At 43.3% G+C, this 18891-nt stretch overlaps 1 protein-coding gene across 3 annotated transcripts in view; it reads left to right on the forward strand.

The window, feature by feature from the left end:
- dnah7 (dynein, axonemal, heavy chain 7) overlaps window positions 1-18891 on the forward strand; it is a 222361-nt gene that overhangs the window by 201217 nt on the left and 2253 nt on the right. For all 3 annotated transcript variants that reach the window (XM_045206528.1, XM_045206529.1, XM_045206530.1), the window contains 3 exons: window positions 6812-6964; window positions 10836-11013; window positions 13359-13462. In XM_045206528.1, the coding sequence (XP_045062463.1) occupies window positions 6812-6964; window positions 10836-11013; window positions 13359-13462 (435 nt within the window). The remainder of the gene's footprint in view (window positions 1-6811; window positions 6965-10835; window positions 11014-13358; window positions 13463-18891) is intronic.

Raw genomic sequence — 18891 nt, forward strand, 5'->3', positions numbered from 1 at the left:
CTGATTCCTGCTTACAAGCAAAAACTCAAACAGGAAATACCAGTGATGCGCTCAATACGGAAGTGGTCCAATGAAGCGGATACTAAGCTACACGACTGTTTCGCTAGCACAGACGAGAATATGTTACGGGATTCATCCTATAACATTGAGGAGTTCACCACATTAAACTCTATTCCACATCAGGTAACTGATGCAAGTAGTAGAATCAGATTTAAAAAACAGATAAAAAATACACCTTATAGAACAGCGGGGACTGTGAAGCAACACGAACATAGGCACAGACACATGCATACACACGCATGATAACATACGCACTATACACACATGTACACATGGATTTTGTGTTGTAGATATGTGGTAGTGTAGTATGGGCCTGAGGGCACACACTTAGTGTGTTGTGAATTATGTAATGAATGTATTGTAATGCCTTGGCAACAGCTAATGGGGATCCATAAAAAAATACAAATACAAATTAATAAGTGCATCGATGACGTCGTCCCCACAGCGACCGTACATACATATCCCAACCAGAAGCCATGGATTACAGGCTACATCCGCACTGAGCTAAATGCTAGAGCTGCCGCTTATAAGAAATCCCGCTATGACCTCCGATGAGCCATCAAACAGGACTAAGATCAAATTGTACTACGCCGGCTGTGACGCTCGTCGGATGTGGCAGGGCTTGCAAACTATCACGGACTACAAAGGGAAACCCAGCCGTGAGCTGCCCATTAACGCAAGCCTACCAGACGAACTAAATGCCTTCTATGCTCGCTTTGAGGCAAGCAACACTGAACCATGCATGAGAGCACCAGCTGTTCCGCATGACCTCATTTGCCATAGCCGATGTGAGTACGTTTTTTAAACAGGTTAACATTCACAAGGCCGCGGGGACAGACGGATTACCAGGACGCTCCTCGGAGCATGCGCTGACTAGCTGGCAAGTGTCTTCACTTACATTTTCATCCTTCCCCTGACCCAGTCTGTAATACCTACATGTTTCAAGCAGACCGCCATAGACCCTGTGCCCAAGAACGCCAAGGTAACCTGTCTAAATGACTATCGCCCCGTGGCACTCACATCTGTAGCCATGAAATGCTTTGAAAGGCTGGTCATAGCTCACATCAACACCATCATCCCAGACCCACTCCAATTCGCATACCACCCCAACAGATCCACAGATGATGCAATCTCCGCACTGCTCTCCCACCTGGACAAGAGGAACACCTATGTGAGAGTGCTGTTCATTGACTACAGACTTTTAAAATTTTAGTGATTTAGCAGATGCTCTTATCCAGAGCTACTTACAGGAGCAATTAGGGTTAAGTGCCTTACTCAAGGGCACATCGACAGTTTTTTATCTAGTTGGCTCAGGGATTCGAACCAGTGACCTTTTGGTTACTGACCCAACTCTCTTAACCACTAGGCTACAGCTCAGCGTTCAACACCATAGTGCCCTCCAAGCTCATCACTAAGCTCAAGTCCCTGGGACTGAACATCTCCCTCTGTAACTGGATCCTGGACTTCCTGACGGGCCACCCCCAGGTGGTGAGGGTAGGTAACAACACATCTGCCCTGCTGACCCTTAACACGGGGTCCCCTTAGGGATGAGTGCTTAGTCCCCTCCTGTACTCCCTGTTCACCCACGACTGCATGGCCTGCACGAAACCAACACCATCATTAAGTTTGCTGACGACACGGCTGTGATTATCAAACACGATGAGACAGCATATAGGGAGGAGGTCAGTGACCTGGCAGTGTGGTGCCAGGAAAACAACCTCTCCCTCAACGTCAGCAAGACAAAGGAGCTGATCGTAGACTACAGGAAACGGAGGGCCGAGCCCGCCCCCATCCACATCGAAGGGGCTGTACCGGAGTGGGTCGAGAGCTTCAAGTTCCTCAGTGTCCACATCACCAAGGAATTAACATGGACAACACACACCAACACAGTCGTGAAGAAGGCACGACAACGCCTCTTCCCCCTCAGGAGGCTGAAAATATTTGGCATGGGCCCTCAGATCCTCAAAAAGTACTACAGCTGCACCATTGAGAGCATATTGACTAGCTGCATCACTGCTTGGCATGGCAACTGCTTGGCATGCGACCACAAGGCACTACAGAAGGTAATTCGTTCGGCCCAGTACATCACTGGGGCCGAGCTCCCTATCATCCAGGAACCCTATACCAGGCGGTGTCAGAGGAAGGCACAAAAAATTGTCAAAGACTGAAGCCACCCAAGTCATAGACTGTTCTCTCTGCTACCACATGGCAAGCGGTACCGATGCACCAAAACTGGAACCAACAGGACCCTGAACAGCTTCTACCCCCAAGCCATAAGACTGCTAAATAGTTAACCAAATAGCTACCCTGACTATCTGCATTGACCCACTTTTTTCACTAAGTCTTTTGACTCATCACATACGCTGCTACTACTGCTAATTATATATCCTGTTGCTTAGTCACTTTACCCCTACTTACATGTACATTTTTTACATTACATTTTAGTCATTTAGCAGACGCTCTTATCCAGAGCGACTTACAGGAGCAATTAGGGTTAAGTGCCTTGCTCAAGGGCACATTTACGTCATTTAGCAGACGCTCTTATCCAGAGCGACTCACAAATTGGTGCATTCACCCTATAGCCAGTGGGATAACCACTTTACAATTTTTTTTTTGGGGGGGTAGAAGGATTACTTACATATCTACCTCAATTACCTTGTACCCCTGCACATCGACTCGGTACTGGTACCCCGTGTATATAGCCAAGTTATTGTTACTCATTGTGCATTTATTCCTCAAGTTATTATTTTTCAATTATTTTTCTTTCTGTATTGTTGGAAAGGGAAGTAAGCATTTCACTTTTAGTCTACACCTGTTGTTTACGAAGCATGTGACAAATACAATTTGATTTGATAAAGATTTTCTAAAGTACATAAAAGTGGCTTGGAAACACAATTACATTTCAAAAGGAAGCAAATCATTAGTAGGAAAACCCTTTGTCATCATTGTGATGTCATCAGATTGACTTTACAATAACCAAGGGCGCAACTTTGGTTTTAGAAGTGGGGGGGACATAACCTGGCAAGGGGTCTGGTGGTCCTCCCTCAGAATTTTTGGACATCTAAAGCTCATTTCCTGCATTTCTACCCTTTTGGGGTCATTTTTATTGTAAACACTTCTACATGAATGTGGATGCTACCATGATTATGGATAATCCTGAATGAATCGTGAATAAAGATTAGTGAGAAATTATAGATGCACAAATATCATACCCCCAAAAAAATGCTAAACTCCCCTGTTAGTGTAATGGTGAGAGGTTAGCATGTCTTGGGGGTATGATATTCGTGCGTCTAACTTTCTCACTCAGAATTATTCACGATTCATTCAGGATTATCCGTAATCATGGTAGCATCCACATTAATGTAGAAGTTTTTAGAAAAATATTATATTCTTATTTACAATAAAAGTGACTCCAAAATGACACAATTCATTGTTTACTATTCATTTCTATTGGGCACAAGATAATCTGAAACACAACCAAAAAAAACAGCAAATGCATCCAACAAATTTGTAGTCACAAGCTTCATGTAGTCATTGGGTGCTTCATGTAGTCATTGAAAAGCCTCTATCAACCCTTGATACAGTTTGGAAATCAACTTTGGAGGTTTGTCAGCATACCTTATAATAGTTTCAATCTTTGAAGCATCTGGCTTGTCCAGTGTTTGCTGCACAGAGAGGATATAGTGTTGTATCTGCAAAAATTCACCTCAGCTTTGTCACAGACTGGTCTTCCTTGGCTGCCTAACCCTGCTGAGACCCATGTCACCATCTGATCCTCCGTTGATGAGGCATGACAAAAAATTACCTTGATCTACATTTATACATTATATTATCAAATAATAGAATCAATGGTTCAATAATTGAAATTACCATTATTCCCAGATCCCAGACTATAGCTTTAAGCTTAAACCCCTGTCCTGTAGCTACTGTAGGTCTACCCTTCAACTCAAGATGGAACTTTGTATCATTCACCTGACCTCCGCAGACTGGTCTTCCCTGGCCGTCTGACCCTGCTGGGACACCTGTCATCATCTGATCCTACTAAGACATGATGAGCATATTGTTGTGTACTGACTTTGCACCATGACAGTGAAGCCTGTAGAGCTGTTTATTACTGTGTTTGGGAAGCTGACAGATCAATAACGTTACATTGCTATACTGACTAATACAAACTCACATTGCACTGAAAAAATGTCAATCTTTTGGCCGCTGGTTTCATCGTTTGATTCAGGTCTAGTGTGAGTGAGGCAAAAAGAATAGCTAACTTCAGCAAACTTTTGGCCAGCTCTCTCTCTAACGGTACATCAACTTGGGAATGCTAGCCAAGTTAATTTACTTCTGTTGAAACGGGACAAAACAAAGGGTACAAAACATTTCCATACAACAACATATGTTAGATAGTAATAATAGCCACCTTATATCGCTATCTGACAGATATCTAGAGGCTAGAGCTGAACTGGCTGTGGTAGCTACTGGCTAGCTAATTCAATCACCTCAGTCAAGAGGGGATGAAACATTAGCTAACATTACATGTCAGTTATACTAGCTAATAGCTCAACACTGGGAATAAATACTAGTTTTAGTTTTTTCCTGTTAAGTTAAACAGCAGTTAGCTTGCCAGCTACATCTGTCAACTAAAGTGTAGCCAGTTTCTGCTCTGCTTGCTTTTACAACTCTGAGGAAGAGCGCAACACACTGACAGCAGCTGCATCAGTTCAACTCTCCCGTGCTGGCCCAGCCAGCCTTCCAGAAGCTTTGCCTTTCACACAGCCTGTCCGCCCGCTCTGTGGTGTCCGCATGGTCCTAAATCCGGCTGAAAACACCAAACAGCCTACCCGAACGCTCTGAGGCTTCCACATGGTCCTATAGCACACCGTTGACGCTTTTTGTATCACATTGCAATGATAAAACTGGGGGGGACAAAAGTGCAATTTCAGAATGTGGGGGGTTATTAGTGAAAGTTGCGCCCCTAACAATAACCAAACGATTGGATAAACAAATAATTTGTGAAATCACAATGTAACGCAACAGATGACATAGGGTGAGTTTAGATTTCTCAAACATATGACAAAAGTAGCTTCAATTTGATTTAGATGATGTTACTTGCAACCTGCAACTCCTGACTTTTCTTCCGAATTCCGAAAAAAAATATAGATTCCGATGTTGATGCACAAAGCCATTCACACCAAGTCTGATGCGTTTTCCCCCCACTTTTAAAAAACATTTGCATAACCTCACAAACGCTGCTGCCGAGGCCATTCTCTTGCTTTCGAATTATTCGGACGAAAAAACTGACTTGGTGAGAAAGGGCTTTTAGATGTAGTATAACGTTAGCTAACTAGCTAAGAGTGAGGGGAGAGCACCGGACTTAACGTTAGTTAACGTTAGCATTGCTAGCTAATGGCAACGTTGCCATCTGTCTAAAGTATATTTGACGACATCATAATGATGACAAAGCTGTTCCCTACTAATTATTTGCCTACTTTAGCAATGTCATCGTATTTTAGACGAAACAATCATTAGCCCCTGTTAAGAATGACTGGGCACCACTCAACTTTTGGAAGTCACAATGGCTGAGACGTCAGAATTTAGAATGTTCATAGCAATGGTGTGACGCGACTGAGTGATGGAGGTGCAACCCATGAATAGGGCTCGTTTTAAGTGTACTGGTTCAAATGGACTTGATTCAAAGTTTGAATGCAAAGGGCTAGCCACTGTTCTACCCCACTGAAAATCAGAGCTGGGCTCAAAAGCATTCGATTCCTGTCGACTAAAGTCGTTCAAGTGGTAAATTCACTAGATAAAAGCCACTCTCATACTCCATGATGTATACCCTCAAAGCCTAGTCCACCAACATAAATCTAAACAAGAAAGATATAAACAATGGAGCCAATGCATCCTATGAGAGAACACACTTAGTGTTCTTCAGTCTTCTATTCAAGCGCTGGACTAATCTCTGCCTAGATCCTACTCAGCGCTGAGGTGGTACTCGAGGTGGGTGGTGGGCTTCAGTAGGGCACCCTCTGTGTCTAAGTGGGCCCTAGTAATCCCTTCAGATACAGACACTAGCTCTAGGGAGCCTCCCTAGGGTACTGTCACTGTAGCGCTCCCACACTGAGTGGGTTAGCCTTATAATCTGTTCGGTAGGGGTTTTGAACTAAGTCCCTGTCTCAGCGAGTCGACTATTCAGATGAAGCTCTAGTCCTGTGGGATTGAATCAGGAACGGGATGACGAGTAGGGTTATCGGGAGGTGACAGTGATTTGAGTATAGTGGAGCCTCTTGTGTAGCCTTTATCAAGTACCCATTATTTGATAAGAGTACCCATTATTTGGCTGTCATATCTCCGGAGGAATGTTCTAAAGGGACAAGCCTGGATCTCTTCCTGACTGCTACACTCCAGAGTCCGGGACTCTCTTCTTCCTAGATCTGAGATGGGCTATGGTGTTCACTGTTCAGTATACCTACTGTACATAGGACTTAATGAATGAGTGTTTCTCTGTGTGTATATGTATGGATATTATGATTGATGTATTCTATAGGCTAGCACACTAATGCTGCAATGTATTGCCATAGCTCTTGTCTTAACTGTGTTTATGTGTCTGTGTCGGCGTGTGTGCATGCTTGCTTGTGGGTGCGTGTGTGTTTTTGTGTGTGTTGCGTGCACATATATGTGTGTGTGTGTGTGTTTGTGTGTGTGTGTGTGTGTGTGTGTGTGTCTCTCCGTGTGTGTCTGTGTGTGTGTGTGTCAGGGCCTGGTGGTGATGTCTGGTGAGCTGGAGGAGGTGGTGAACAGCATTCTGAAAGGCCGTATCCCTGGCATGTGGATAAAGAAGTCCTACCCCAGCCTCAAACCCCTGGGCAGCTACGTCAATGACTTCCTGGATAGGCTCAAGTTCCTACAGGTACACGCTCCGGGGTGAAGTTTCCGCTAGGTAGTGAAGAATGGCGCCGGAGGGGATGGCTGCCATTTTAGGGGCTCCTAACCAATTGTGCTGTTTTGTGTGTTTTTTCCATTGTTTGTTACTTATGTTGTACATAATGTTGATGCTACCGTCTCTTTTGACCGAAAAGAGCTTCTGGATATCATAACAGCGATTACTCACCTCGAACTGGACAAAGATTTTTTATTTAATGAGTCGGACGCGAAGGATATAATGTTGCTCCCAGACAAGGCCCAAATCCCTGTCATTCGCATGAAGAAAGGAAGGAAATACAGGGGGCGGAGATTCTTCGGCGAGTCGGTAACCCGCCTCTACCATCCATTCAATTAGCCAACATGCAATGACTGGAGAATAATCTGGATGAGCTCCGTTCGAGACTATCCTACCAACGGGACATTAAGAACTGTAATATCTTATGTTTCACCGAGTCGTGGCTGAACGACGACACGGATAATATACAGTTGGCTGGGTTTTCCGTGCATCGGCAGGACAGAACAGCTACGTCCGGTAAGACGAGGGGTGGGAGTGTGTGTCTATTTGTCAATAACAGCTGGTGCGAGATGTCTAATATTAAGGTAGTCTCGAGGTATTGCTTGCATGAGGTAGAGTACCTCATGATAAGCTGTAGACCACACTATCTACCAAGATAGTTTGTATCTATATTTTTCGTAGCCATCTATTTACCACCACAAACCGATGCTGGCACTAAGACCGCACTCAACGAGCTGTATAAGGCCATAAGCAAACAAGAAAATGCTCATCAAGAAGTGCCGCTCCTAGTGGCCGGGGACTTTAATGCAGACAAACTTAAATCCATTTTACCTAATTTCTACCAGCATGTCACATGTGCAACCAGAGGAAAAAAAACTCTAGACCACCTTTACTCCACACACAGAGACGCATACAAAGCTCTCCCTCGCCCTCCATTTGGCAAATCTGAACATAATTCTATCCTCCTGATTCCTATTTACAAGCAAAAACTAAAGCAGGAAATACCAGTGACTCACTCAATACGGAAGTGGTCAGATGACGCGGATGCTACGCTACAGGACAGCTTTGCTAGCACAGACTGGAATATGTTCCGGGATTCATCCAATGGCATTGAGGAGTATACCACCTCAGTCACCGGCTTCATCAATAAGTGCATCGATGACGTCATCCCCACAGTGACCGTACGTACATATCCCAACCAGAAGCCAAGGATTACCGGCAACATCCGCACAGAGCTAAAGGCTAGAGCTGCCGCTTTCAAGGAGCGGGACACTAATCCGGACGCTTATAAGGAATCCCGCTATGCCCTCAGACGAAAAAAAAAAAGTATTTGGACACCCCTTCAAATTAGTAGATTTGGCTATTTCAGCCACACCGTTGCTGACAGGTATATGAAATCGAGCACACAGCCATGCAATCTCCATAGACAAACATTGGCAGTAGAATGGCCTTACTGAAGAGCTCAGTGACTTTCAACGTGACACCGTCATTGGATGCCACCTTTCCAACAAGTTAGTTTGTCAAATTTCTGCCCTGCTAGAGCTGCCCCGGTCAATTGGAAGTGCTGTTATTGTGAAGTGGAAACATCTAGGAGCAACAACGGCTCAGCTGCAAAGTGGTAGGCCACACAAGCTCACAGAACGGGCCCGCTGAGTTCTGAAGCGCGTTGTGTATAAAAATCATCTGTCCTCGGTTGCAACACTCATTACCGAGTTCCAAACTGCCCCTGGAAGCAACATTAGCACAATAACTGTTTGTCGGGAGCTTTCCATGGACGAGCAGCCGCACACAAGCCTAAGATCACCATGCGCAATGCCAAGCGTCCGCTGGAGTGGTGTAACGCTCGCCGCGATTGGACTCTGGAGCAGTGAAAACGCATTTTCTGGAGTAATGAATCACTCTTCACCATTTGGCAGGCCGACGGACGAATATGGGTTTGGCGGATGCCAGGAGAACGCTACCTGCCCCAATGCATAGTGTCAACTGTAAAGTTTGGTGGAGGTGGAATAATGGTCTGAGGCTGTTTTTCATGGTTCGGGCTAGGCCCCTTAGTTCCAGTGAAGGGGGGACCAACTCCATATTAATGGCCATGATTTTGGAATGAGATTTTCGACGAGCACGTGTCCACATACTTTTGGCAATGTAGTGTATTTTAAACTTTGACGATTAGCTCGGGTGCTACTGTTGTGTATTCTGTTGCTCCTTCTGTTGACAAGGCTCTTTCTGACCCTCAGTCTGCCTTTATTGTTTTACAGAAAACCTTTATTGACCTCAAAACTAGTTTTGAATGGGGGTACAATTTAAGCATATGTTTTTATCTAGAGCGGGGAAAATTATTCAAATGTTTTAAGCATCTGTACCTAGGATGGTGCCCACATTGATTGTGTCCCTGCTTATATGTTTCTGGGCAAGTTGTCTTTAAAAGAACACACTGATAAGTTAACTAAGAAGCTGAGAATAAAAAGGGGCTTCTATAGAAATAGGTCATGCCTCTCGCTTAATAGTAGAAAAAAGATAATTCAGTCAACATTCCTACCCGTCCTAGACTACGGCGACATCATCTATATGAATGGAGCTGCCAATACACTGAAACAATTTGATGCATTTTATAAGCGCTACACTTTATTACGGACAACAGGTTCCGGACACATCACGGCATTCTGTATCAGAAAGTAGTTTGGCCCTCCTTGAAGTCTCGTAGATTAATGCATCACTCTCTTTTTGTGTATAAAGCTCTTTTACAGAAACTCCCACTGTACCTAACATCACTAATAGCTTTTAGATATACAAGTTACCTACCCGGTCTCAGGGATGGCTAACTCTTTTTATTCCTTCGGTCTCTACAGAGTTAGGTAAATCTGCTTTTTTTTGCACCTTATGTATGGAATAATATCCAAAACTCTTTAAAATTAGATGATTTGGGCAATTCAGAAAACAGATTCATATTACTGATGAATGTGTCTGTTTCCTATGACTGTGCTTTTGTTTCTACTTTGCATTTTGTACTTGATGTGTATTTTTGTAATGTTTGTAATTCAGGGGTCATCTGTGAAGGAGACTCCCTGATAAAATAAAGGTGAAATAAAAATAAAGAAATGTGTTTGCATTCATTGAAGGGTGTGGGCGTGGCATAGGAGTCTGGGTAGCCAGGCAAAGTTTCCCCTACAGTTTCCCCAAACCATCAACACATCAGAACTAATTACAAAAAACTAAATTGGGTGTTATTTCCTGGGCATATGTTTAGGGCTAGGCATTCAAACTGACTAGGGACAGAGGTGGAAAGTAACAAGACACAGAAAAGCAATCTATTTGCAAAAATAGGTACTCCACCTCTTCATTTTCTGTCAGGTCTGTAAATGTTGTGTACATCCCAAGTTACATCAGACTCTGATAATGTTTTATGTAGGATTAGGGTTATAATAGAAATGTCTGTGTTTGCCTGAAATGTCCAGATGCTAAGAAAGTCAGTTTTAGAAACCAGGCTTCTCACATTTAGGTGTAGCAGTCCGATCCCGTGTCATGATTTAAGATCACTCAGTGTCTCTAAAACAGGCAACTCCCCATCAGCGTAGACCACTGGACTAACTTGAATTGGTACACATACAACATTGTTCAAAATCAAACCATTAGGTATATGCCTCAAACAAGGTAGCTGTTAATGATCAGAAAAAATGGGAATTACCTCATGAGGGGGTAGGTAAACTTTCATACTGCACTTGCAAAGTATCACCATTTAATTGCGCTAATATTGCCGCCTATCGTCCTTGGTCGGAGCATTTGCACACACACCATTTGCCTTTGCATTAAGCCTTTGTGCTGTGCTCCATTCGTCCCTCTGCAGGGCTGGTATGAACACGGGACGCCGGCAGTATTCTGGATGTCAGGCTTCTTCTTCACCCAGGCCTTCCTGACGGGAGGCCAGCAGAACTATGCCCGGAAACACACCATCCCCATCGACTTGCTGGGCTTCGACTTTGAGGTGCTGGACGACAAGGAGTATCACCAGCCCCCCGAAGACGGTGAGACAGACAGAGGTTGGAGGGAGTGATGGAAGGGGTGGGGGGTGAGAGAGGGCGGGAAGAAGTAAAGGGGTGAAGTAGAGAAAGAGATGAGGGATGTGATTTCTCCTGATTAATCAGGAATTCCTGCTTTTCTGACGCAATCCTCCATTCATTGAAACTGACCTATTCCCTAGCCAGAATCCTGCTTTTCCAGTTTGTGTATTTATTTTTTTATTTTATTTCACCTTTATTTAACCAGGTAAGCCAGTTGAGAACAAGTTCTCATTTACAACTGCGACCTGGCCAAGATAAAGCAAAGCAGTGCGATAAAAACAACAACACAGAGTTACATATGGGATAAACAAAACGTACAGTCAAAAACACAATAGAACATCTATATACAGTGTGTGCAAATGTAGCAAGTTATGGAGGTAAGGCAATACATAGGCCATAGTGCAAAATAATTACAATTAGTATTATCACTGGAATGATAGATGTGCAAGAGATGATGTGCAAATAGAGATACTGGGGTGCAAATGAGCAAAATAAATAACAATATGGGGATGAGGTAGTTGGGTGGGCTAATTTCAGGTGGGCTGTGTACAGGTGCAGTGATCGGTAAGGTGCTCTGACAACTGATGCTTAAAGTTAGTGAGGGAGATAAGAGTCTCCAGCTTCAGAGATGTTTGCAGTTCGTTCCAGTCATTGGCAGCAGAGAACTGGAAGGAATGGCGGCCAAAGGAGGTGTTGGCTTTGGGGATGACCAGTGAGATATACCTGCTGGAGCGCATACTACGGGTGGGTGTTGCTATGGTGACCAATGAGCTAAGATAAGGCGGGGATTTGCCTAGCAGTGATTTATAGATGGCCTGGAGCCAGTGGGTTTGGCGACGAATATGTAGTGAGGACCAGCCAACAAGAGCGTACAGATCACAGTGGTGGGTAGTATATGGGGCTTTGGTAGCTCAATTGGTAGAGCATGGCGCTTGTAACGCCAGGGTAGTGGGTTCGATCCCCGGGACCACCCATATGTAAAAATGTATGCACACATTACTGTAAGTCACTTTGGATAAATGGCATATTATTATTATTATTATTATTGGTGACAAAACGGATGGCACTGTGATAGACTACATCCAATTTGCTGAGTAGAGTGTTGGAGGCTATTTTGTAAATGACATCGCCGAAGTCAAGGATCGGTAGGATAGTCAGTTTTACGAGGGCATGTTTGGCACCATGAGTGAAGGAGGCTTTGTTGCGAAATAGGAAGCCGATTCTAGATTTAACTTTGGATTGGAGATGCTTAATGTGAGTCTGGAAGGAGAGTTTACAGTCTAACCAGACACCTAGGTATTTGTAGTTGTCCACATACTCTAGACCCGTCGAGAGTAGTGATTCTAGTCGGGTGGGCGGGTGCCAGCAGCGTTTGATTGAAGAGCATGCATTACGGAAGGAGTGTTGTATGGCATTGAAGCTCGTTTGGAGGTTTGTTAACATAGTGTCCAATGAAGGGCCAGATGTATACAAAATGGTGTCGTCTGCGTAGAGGTGGATCTGAGAGTCACCAGCAGCAAGAGCGACATCATTGATATACACGGGGAAAAGAGTCGGCCCAAGAATTGAACCCTGTGGCACCCCCATAGAGACTGCCATAGGTCCAGACAACAGGCCCTCCGATTTGACACATTGAACTCTATCTGAGAAGTAGTTGGTGAACCAGGCGAGGCAGTCATTTGAGTATGTCCTGATCACATCCAGAGCGGTTTTAGAGAGGGCAAATGAGAAGAGAGAAAGAAAGGTGATTGAGAGAGATTCTGAACGGTAAGGGTTAGAGCAAATGGTGGGTAGCAAGAGACTAGAGAGAGCGTAAGGAAAGAAAGGGAGGGAGGTAATGATAGGAGGAGAAGAGATAAAATAAATAGATATGGAGAGAGAGAGATGGAGAGAGAAAGTGGGACGCTCCCCTCCTCTGTCCCCAGCCCTGCATCAGCCTCTCAAAGGACATTTTTTAAATTCACACAAAATAAGCCATTGAATGTGTTTGAAATGTGTTCACAACATTTTGTATCATGTTGTACTGCAACCTCTCCATCAGTCCCCTGCTGCTCTTTCATCAGCCTGCCATGATGCTGCCGGCTCCAGGAGAGGAGGCCACAGTCACAACAGCAGCATCATATTGAAATTGTGCTCTGTGCATCATATTCAAATTGTTCTGTGGTGTGTGTGTGTGTGTGTGTGTGTGTGTGTGTGTGTGTGTGTGTGTGTGTGTGTGTGTGTGTGTGTGTGTGTGTGTGTGTGCGTGTGTGCATGTCAACAGGTGGTGTGCTAGGTATCGTGTATCTGATTGTATGTATGTTTCTCAGGTGTGTACATTTATGGGCTCTACCTTGACTGTGCACGTTGGGACAGAAAGACCAAGCTCTTGGCTGAGTCCTACCCCAAAGTGCTACACGACACCATGCCTGTGGTGAGTGACTCATCACAAGCTCACAAATTACACATCAAGCAACACACACAAATAAGTGCTTGTGTGGTCATTTGCAACAAACATTATCAGGAAATGATTTGTCATTCCTTGGTGAAAGATCATCTTAAACTATTTTTAGGGGTTCACAGCAAAGTGAAACATATTGTTATTCTTAGAAAAAATTTTTTTTGACATAGTCATAACTCAAGCATAGATTGGTAACTTTTTTCAAATTTGGCACACAGAAACTAGAGGCCATGAGTAACTTGGTCAAAAAGAATGGCGCCGATTGGCCTATAGGTTCAGTGTTATAAGCAGTCTCATGTAAACCCTCATATCCACCTAGAGAAACGTTGTATGTAGGTGTCTTTCTTCATGCTGAACAAATTTGCCTCAAGGACCCATAAGGTCAGGATAGATTTTCCTCCATCTTGGAAATTTTAGAAAAACGTATTCTCATGAACCATGAATCCAAATAGGCCCATGGTACATCTCTAAACTTAGCTTGAGAAAGCCTAAGGGATTGGTTTGGAGATGGCTGAGTTATTGATAAATCAGCAAATTAGATTTTAAGTGTCCATTTTAAATCCTTTGTAAATCCACATCACAATGGCCTATTAACTTGAAACGTTTTAGGGTCATCAAAGACATTACCATGATGAACCATAATGACAAATCAAAAATCAGATTTTACGTATCCTTTTATACTACTGTAAATCCAATAGGGATGTGCACGGTTATTAGAATATCCGAACGGACGTTAGCATTCGAATACTTACGAGAGTGTAGATTTTTTTAGGAGAAAAAATCATAGGCCTATTATAACAATGAAAAGGCTTTGTCTCAATTAAATGAATTATCTATGTGACATTGCTACATACCAATATATACCAATGACGTTAGAAATTCTTAATTTAATAAAACAACAAACTTTGAATGTAGTTTTTATGACGTGTGCCACATAAAAAAACATACAGTTTTGCCTACACACGTTTCATGCATCATCAACTAAAGTGGTGCACACTACAGTCAGAGGCTGTGGGAGATCTCTAATCAATGTGAAATTGAATAAAAATGACGTCAGCAAGTTAGCTAAATGAGAACGAGCAACCAACAGGTAGGCTGTTGTTTAATCTGAATGGAGGGAGTGCAGCAAAATACCCTCAACTAGCCTAGCTAGCTAGCTAGCTAGCTAAAATAGCTGGCCATCATAGCGAGCTTTGTTTACATTGATTTGATGAAGTAAAAACAGGCACTGCCAGATGGGATGATAGATAACCTATGGCATTTACACATTTGTCTAACAAGCGCGAGTCAGTGGCTACTTTTTTCTCTCTCTCCCTCCCGTGTCACAGACATTGGCCCCTTCCCATCCCCTGCCCCAAGTCACGCAGGCTGCGCAGCAAGTGTCCAAGTTTAAACAAAGTTACAACATAACACATGTATTTCGACTATCCGAATATCCAGAAACAAATTAATATTATTCGAATAGTGAAATTATTTCCCCTTTTTGTACCATGCTGGCTGAATAACAAGCTAACCAGTAACTTGCTAACACCAGACACAGATTGAAGGGGAAACATATAAGTACCTTTGCCATAGATGAATAGTGTAAACGTTTAAATATATTTGCTGACACCCTACAGTAACATTTTGGCACCAGTAGAATAGCTATCTAGCTATATAAACTATGCCCCTCTGCAAAAATGCCTTCTCCAAACGTCGGTACTTATTTAAATTAGGTAGGAGAATATAATGTTACCATTGGTGTATTAAAATGAGTTAGGGTGATGTCACCCTATCCCCTTAATAATCCCACCTCCTGAATCTAAGTGTTTTACATGGGGGTGGGGACCAGTAACTTTATGATGATAACTTTATCAATGTAGAAGCAACATTCATTTTTCATATTTTGTTCATCATACTTTGATCTGGTTTCATCCAAATATCATCATATTTCATGAAAAGCATGATTTGGACTGTTTATTACCTTTAATAGCTCCCTATGTAGGGTGCATAAACCACTGTCAATTCCCAAAAAGCTGTGATTTATAAAGGGTGACATAACATTATCTGATGACATAATGCCATTACTAATATGCTTAACCTACCCAATCAGTCTGAATTCAGTTGGATGCCCATCCACCGTTGATGGCCCATCATTAGGCAAGTAAGCAATAAAGAACATTGGCGTAAATAAAGACAGTAGTGAATTAATTAATTAATATGATTTATAGCTGTCTTTTTATACACTAATGTTCTTTAGACATGTACTCAGTACATGACAGTTTCTCCAGGCAAGAACACACTCTTAGGCCAGGTATGGCGGCTGCATCACGAGTTTCAAACGGTTTACTTTAGACACTGAAAGGAAAAATTTATGGTAGGGTGCATTGCCAAATGTGATATAACCCACTATATCAATTCACCAAGAAGCTGTGCTTTATAAAGTGTGAAAGAGTGTACTGGCCTTGAGCAGGGCTGAGGTGCGTTCAAAAGGTAAATAGTTTATGAATGTTAGCTAATGTTAGCTTACATATTCCATTTGGTTTGTGTTAGCCACGAACACGAAGTCTGAGAAGGTAGTGTGCGGAGAACCTAACTGCTGTTTTGGGTCTAAACTGACGAGCCAAGTAGTCATTTAGGCTGTCTATTACATTTATTTTCTCTCCCAAGACATGCAGGGACTGCGACAGCATGGAATTCAAATGAGGAGATAGACAGATGGGTCAGGGGAAAAAGAGAGAATGTCCACTTGGGAGAGATGAGGATTCCTGTGCCACCACCCCGCTGACCAGATGCTCTCGGGGTATGCGAGAACACATGGTCAGACGAGGAGAGAGCAGTAGGAGTAGCAGTGTTTTCAGTGGTAATCCATGTTTCCGTCAGCGCCAAGAAGTCAAGGGACTGGAGGGTAGCATAGGCTGAGATGAACTCTGCCTTGTTGGCCGCAGAACGGCAGTTCCAGAGGCTGCCGGAGACCTGGAACTCCACGTGGGTTGTGCGTGCAGGGACCACCAGATTAGAGAGGCAGCAGCCACGCGGTGTGAGGCGTTTGTATAGCCTGTGCGGAGAGGAGAGAACAAGGATAGACAGAGGCATAGTTGACAGGCTACAGAAAATGGCTACAATAATGCAAAGGAGATCGGAAAAAGAAATGAAGTAAACATCTGGGAAAGCGAGAAAGTGGGGCCTCCCTCACTTTCGTTTCACTGAAACACCCAAATATAACTCTCCCAACTTCCACCTCAGAAACTATAATTGTTGTAAACTACAGCGGTTCAATGTTTTCTAGGAATAGACTAACTTAGTTTATTCAGCTAGCTAACTTGGTACAGTATTCTTCCATGAAAACCGTCCAGGGCACCTAGTCATATGACGCCACAGCCAACTAACAACACGGTTTAGCACCAATATTCGGCCACAACAAACCACCAGTGTGTCAACACGCCAAGCAGATCATTCATATCTGTGTCTAACGTTGTGGGTTAGTCCCGACAGCTTGAGCGAGTCCGTCGTCAACTTATTCAGCCAGTTAGTTAGCTAGAATAGTTAGCATACTAGCTAGCCATTGCTTTCTGCCAACGAAGAAACCCGTCCTCCCACGGCACGAACACACAGAGAGAGCCAAGCTAACATTAACTAGTCACCCATGTCCCGAATTCCCTTGAACGACTCTGGCTACCAGTATGTAAAAACAAAAAACAAATGTAGGTTATAACTTACCCCTAGCAGCTACTGTTAGCTAGCCAAGTGCAAAGCTAGCCACTGAATCAATTCGGCAGTTCGCGTGTGTTAGCTAGGTCGTTCCAGCTATTGTTTAGTAGCTATCCAGGTAGCAACATGCTAGCTACATTTCGAGCACAGTAGCTACTTACTACCTAACGTTAACGCTTCAGACAATGAGGTTAGAAAAACAGCTGAATGGTAGGCATTATTGTATGTAATTATTGTAGGCAGCTAGCTGGCGTAATTACAGGTACTCTCAGTCGTGAAACAACTATCCACAGTTGCTAATAGTTACCAGTAGCTACCCGCTAGCTAGTGCAGGTAGTGGGTTAGCTAGCTTCGTGCTTCACCGGGTTCAGCCGAATACAATACTTACCTACAATAATTACATACAACAACCCACGATAACTACCAACAATACCTAACTACAATCTAAATACATCGTTTAAGCTTTACTCGACAAAGCTTAAACTATGTATATAAGCCATATAAGCCAAGCTTACCTCCCGCCAGAGAGAGACACGACCTCACCGACGACGACGACGACCTCACAGACAGACAGACAGCCAGCATTTTTTTTGAATTTTTTATAGCCGGTGAATAGTGCCCCCTCAGAATGCATTAGGGCTGATTTGTGAGGACATGGTGAAAAGCGTTGCCTTCAGACATGGGTCTATACAGTATGAATCTAAGCTTTCCAATGATTTAAGCGTAAAGGGTATACGTGAGCAATAACTTGTTGAATACTGACATTGTCATAGGGTAAACTCCCTATGGGAAAAATGAATGGGATGGAGGGATGAAAGAGAGAGATAGAAAGCTGCCATTGCTGCACTGCTATCACACATTTTCCATCTCTAGGGACATAGAAAATCACTCTTAGACATTATCACCCCAAGTGAGGCCAGTAGGAGTGTTGGGCCAGTAACTGAAAGGTTGCTGGATCAAATCCTCGAGCCGACAAGGTCAAATCTGTTGTTCTGCCCTTGAGCAAGGCAATTAACCCAAAAAATTGCTCCAGGGTCGCCGTCAATAATGGCTGATCCCCTGGCTGTGACCCCACTCTCTGAGGGTGTCTCAGGGGAATGGGAAATGTAAAAAACACATTTCACACCTGTACAGGTTACCCACTTGTACATACAGTGAACCAGGACTGTATAAGCACCCCCTTATTATTATTATTATTATTATTATGATTATGATTATTATAATTTTTTTTAAATATTACTACTACATGTAATAGACAGCCTACATGGCCACTTGATTATTTGTAGTGGCAGTTTAGACCCGAAGCAGACAGGCTCGCCTCACACTACCTTCTTAGACAGTTAGCTAATGTTCACAAACTATTTCCCTCGTTGAACACATCTCTGCCCTGCTCCAGCACAGCTTTTTGGGGAATTTACATAGTGTGTTATGTCACATTTGGCAATGCACCCTACATAGGGAGCTGTTATGCAACGTACATAGGGAGCTGATATGTTACACGTTATACACCATTTATGCAGTATGACATAAGCTTATACAGGATTTGTGAAGCATTAATATTGTGCTTATGAAGACTTTATTTATGCTATATGAAGCCATTATAAGTTGTAGTTCATTTAAAGTGGGACTGTATATGTAAATATCAGTCTTATAAATGAGGTCTAAGTAAAACTAACACTAAATAGCTTTTGCAGTGCGGTGTGTTTGAATCC

This window comes from Coregonus clupeaformis, chromosome 23 (genome assembly GCF_020615455.1).
Source record: "Coregonus clupeaformis isolate EN_2021a chromosome 23, ASM2061545v1, whole genome shotgun sequence".
In the NCBI taxonomy this organism is placed as follows: Eukaryota; Metazoa; Chordata; class Actinopteri; order Salmoniformes; family Salmonidae; genus Coregonus; species Coregonus clupeaformis.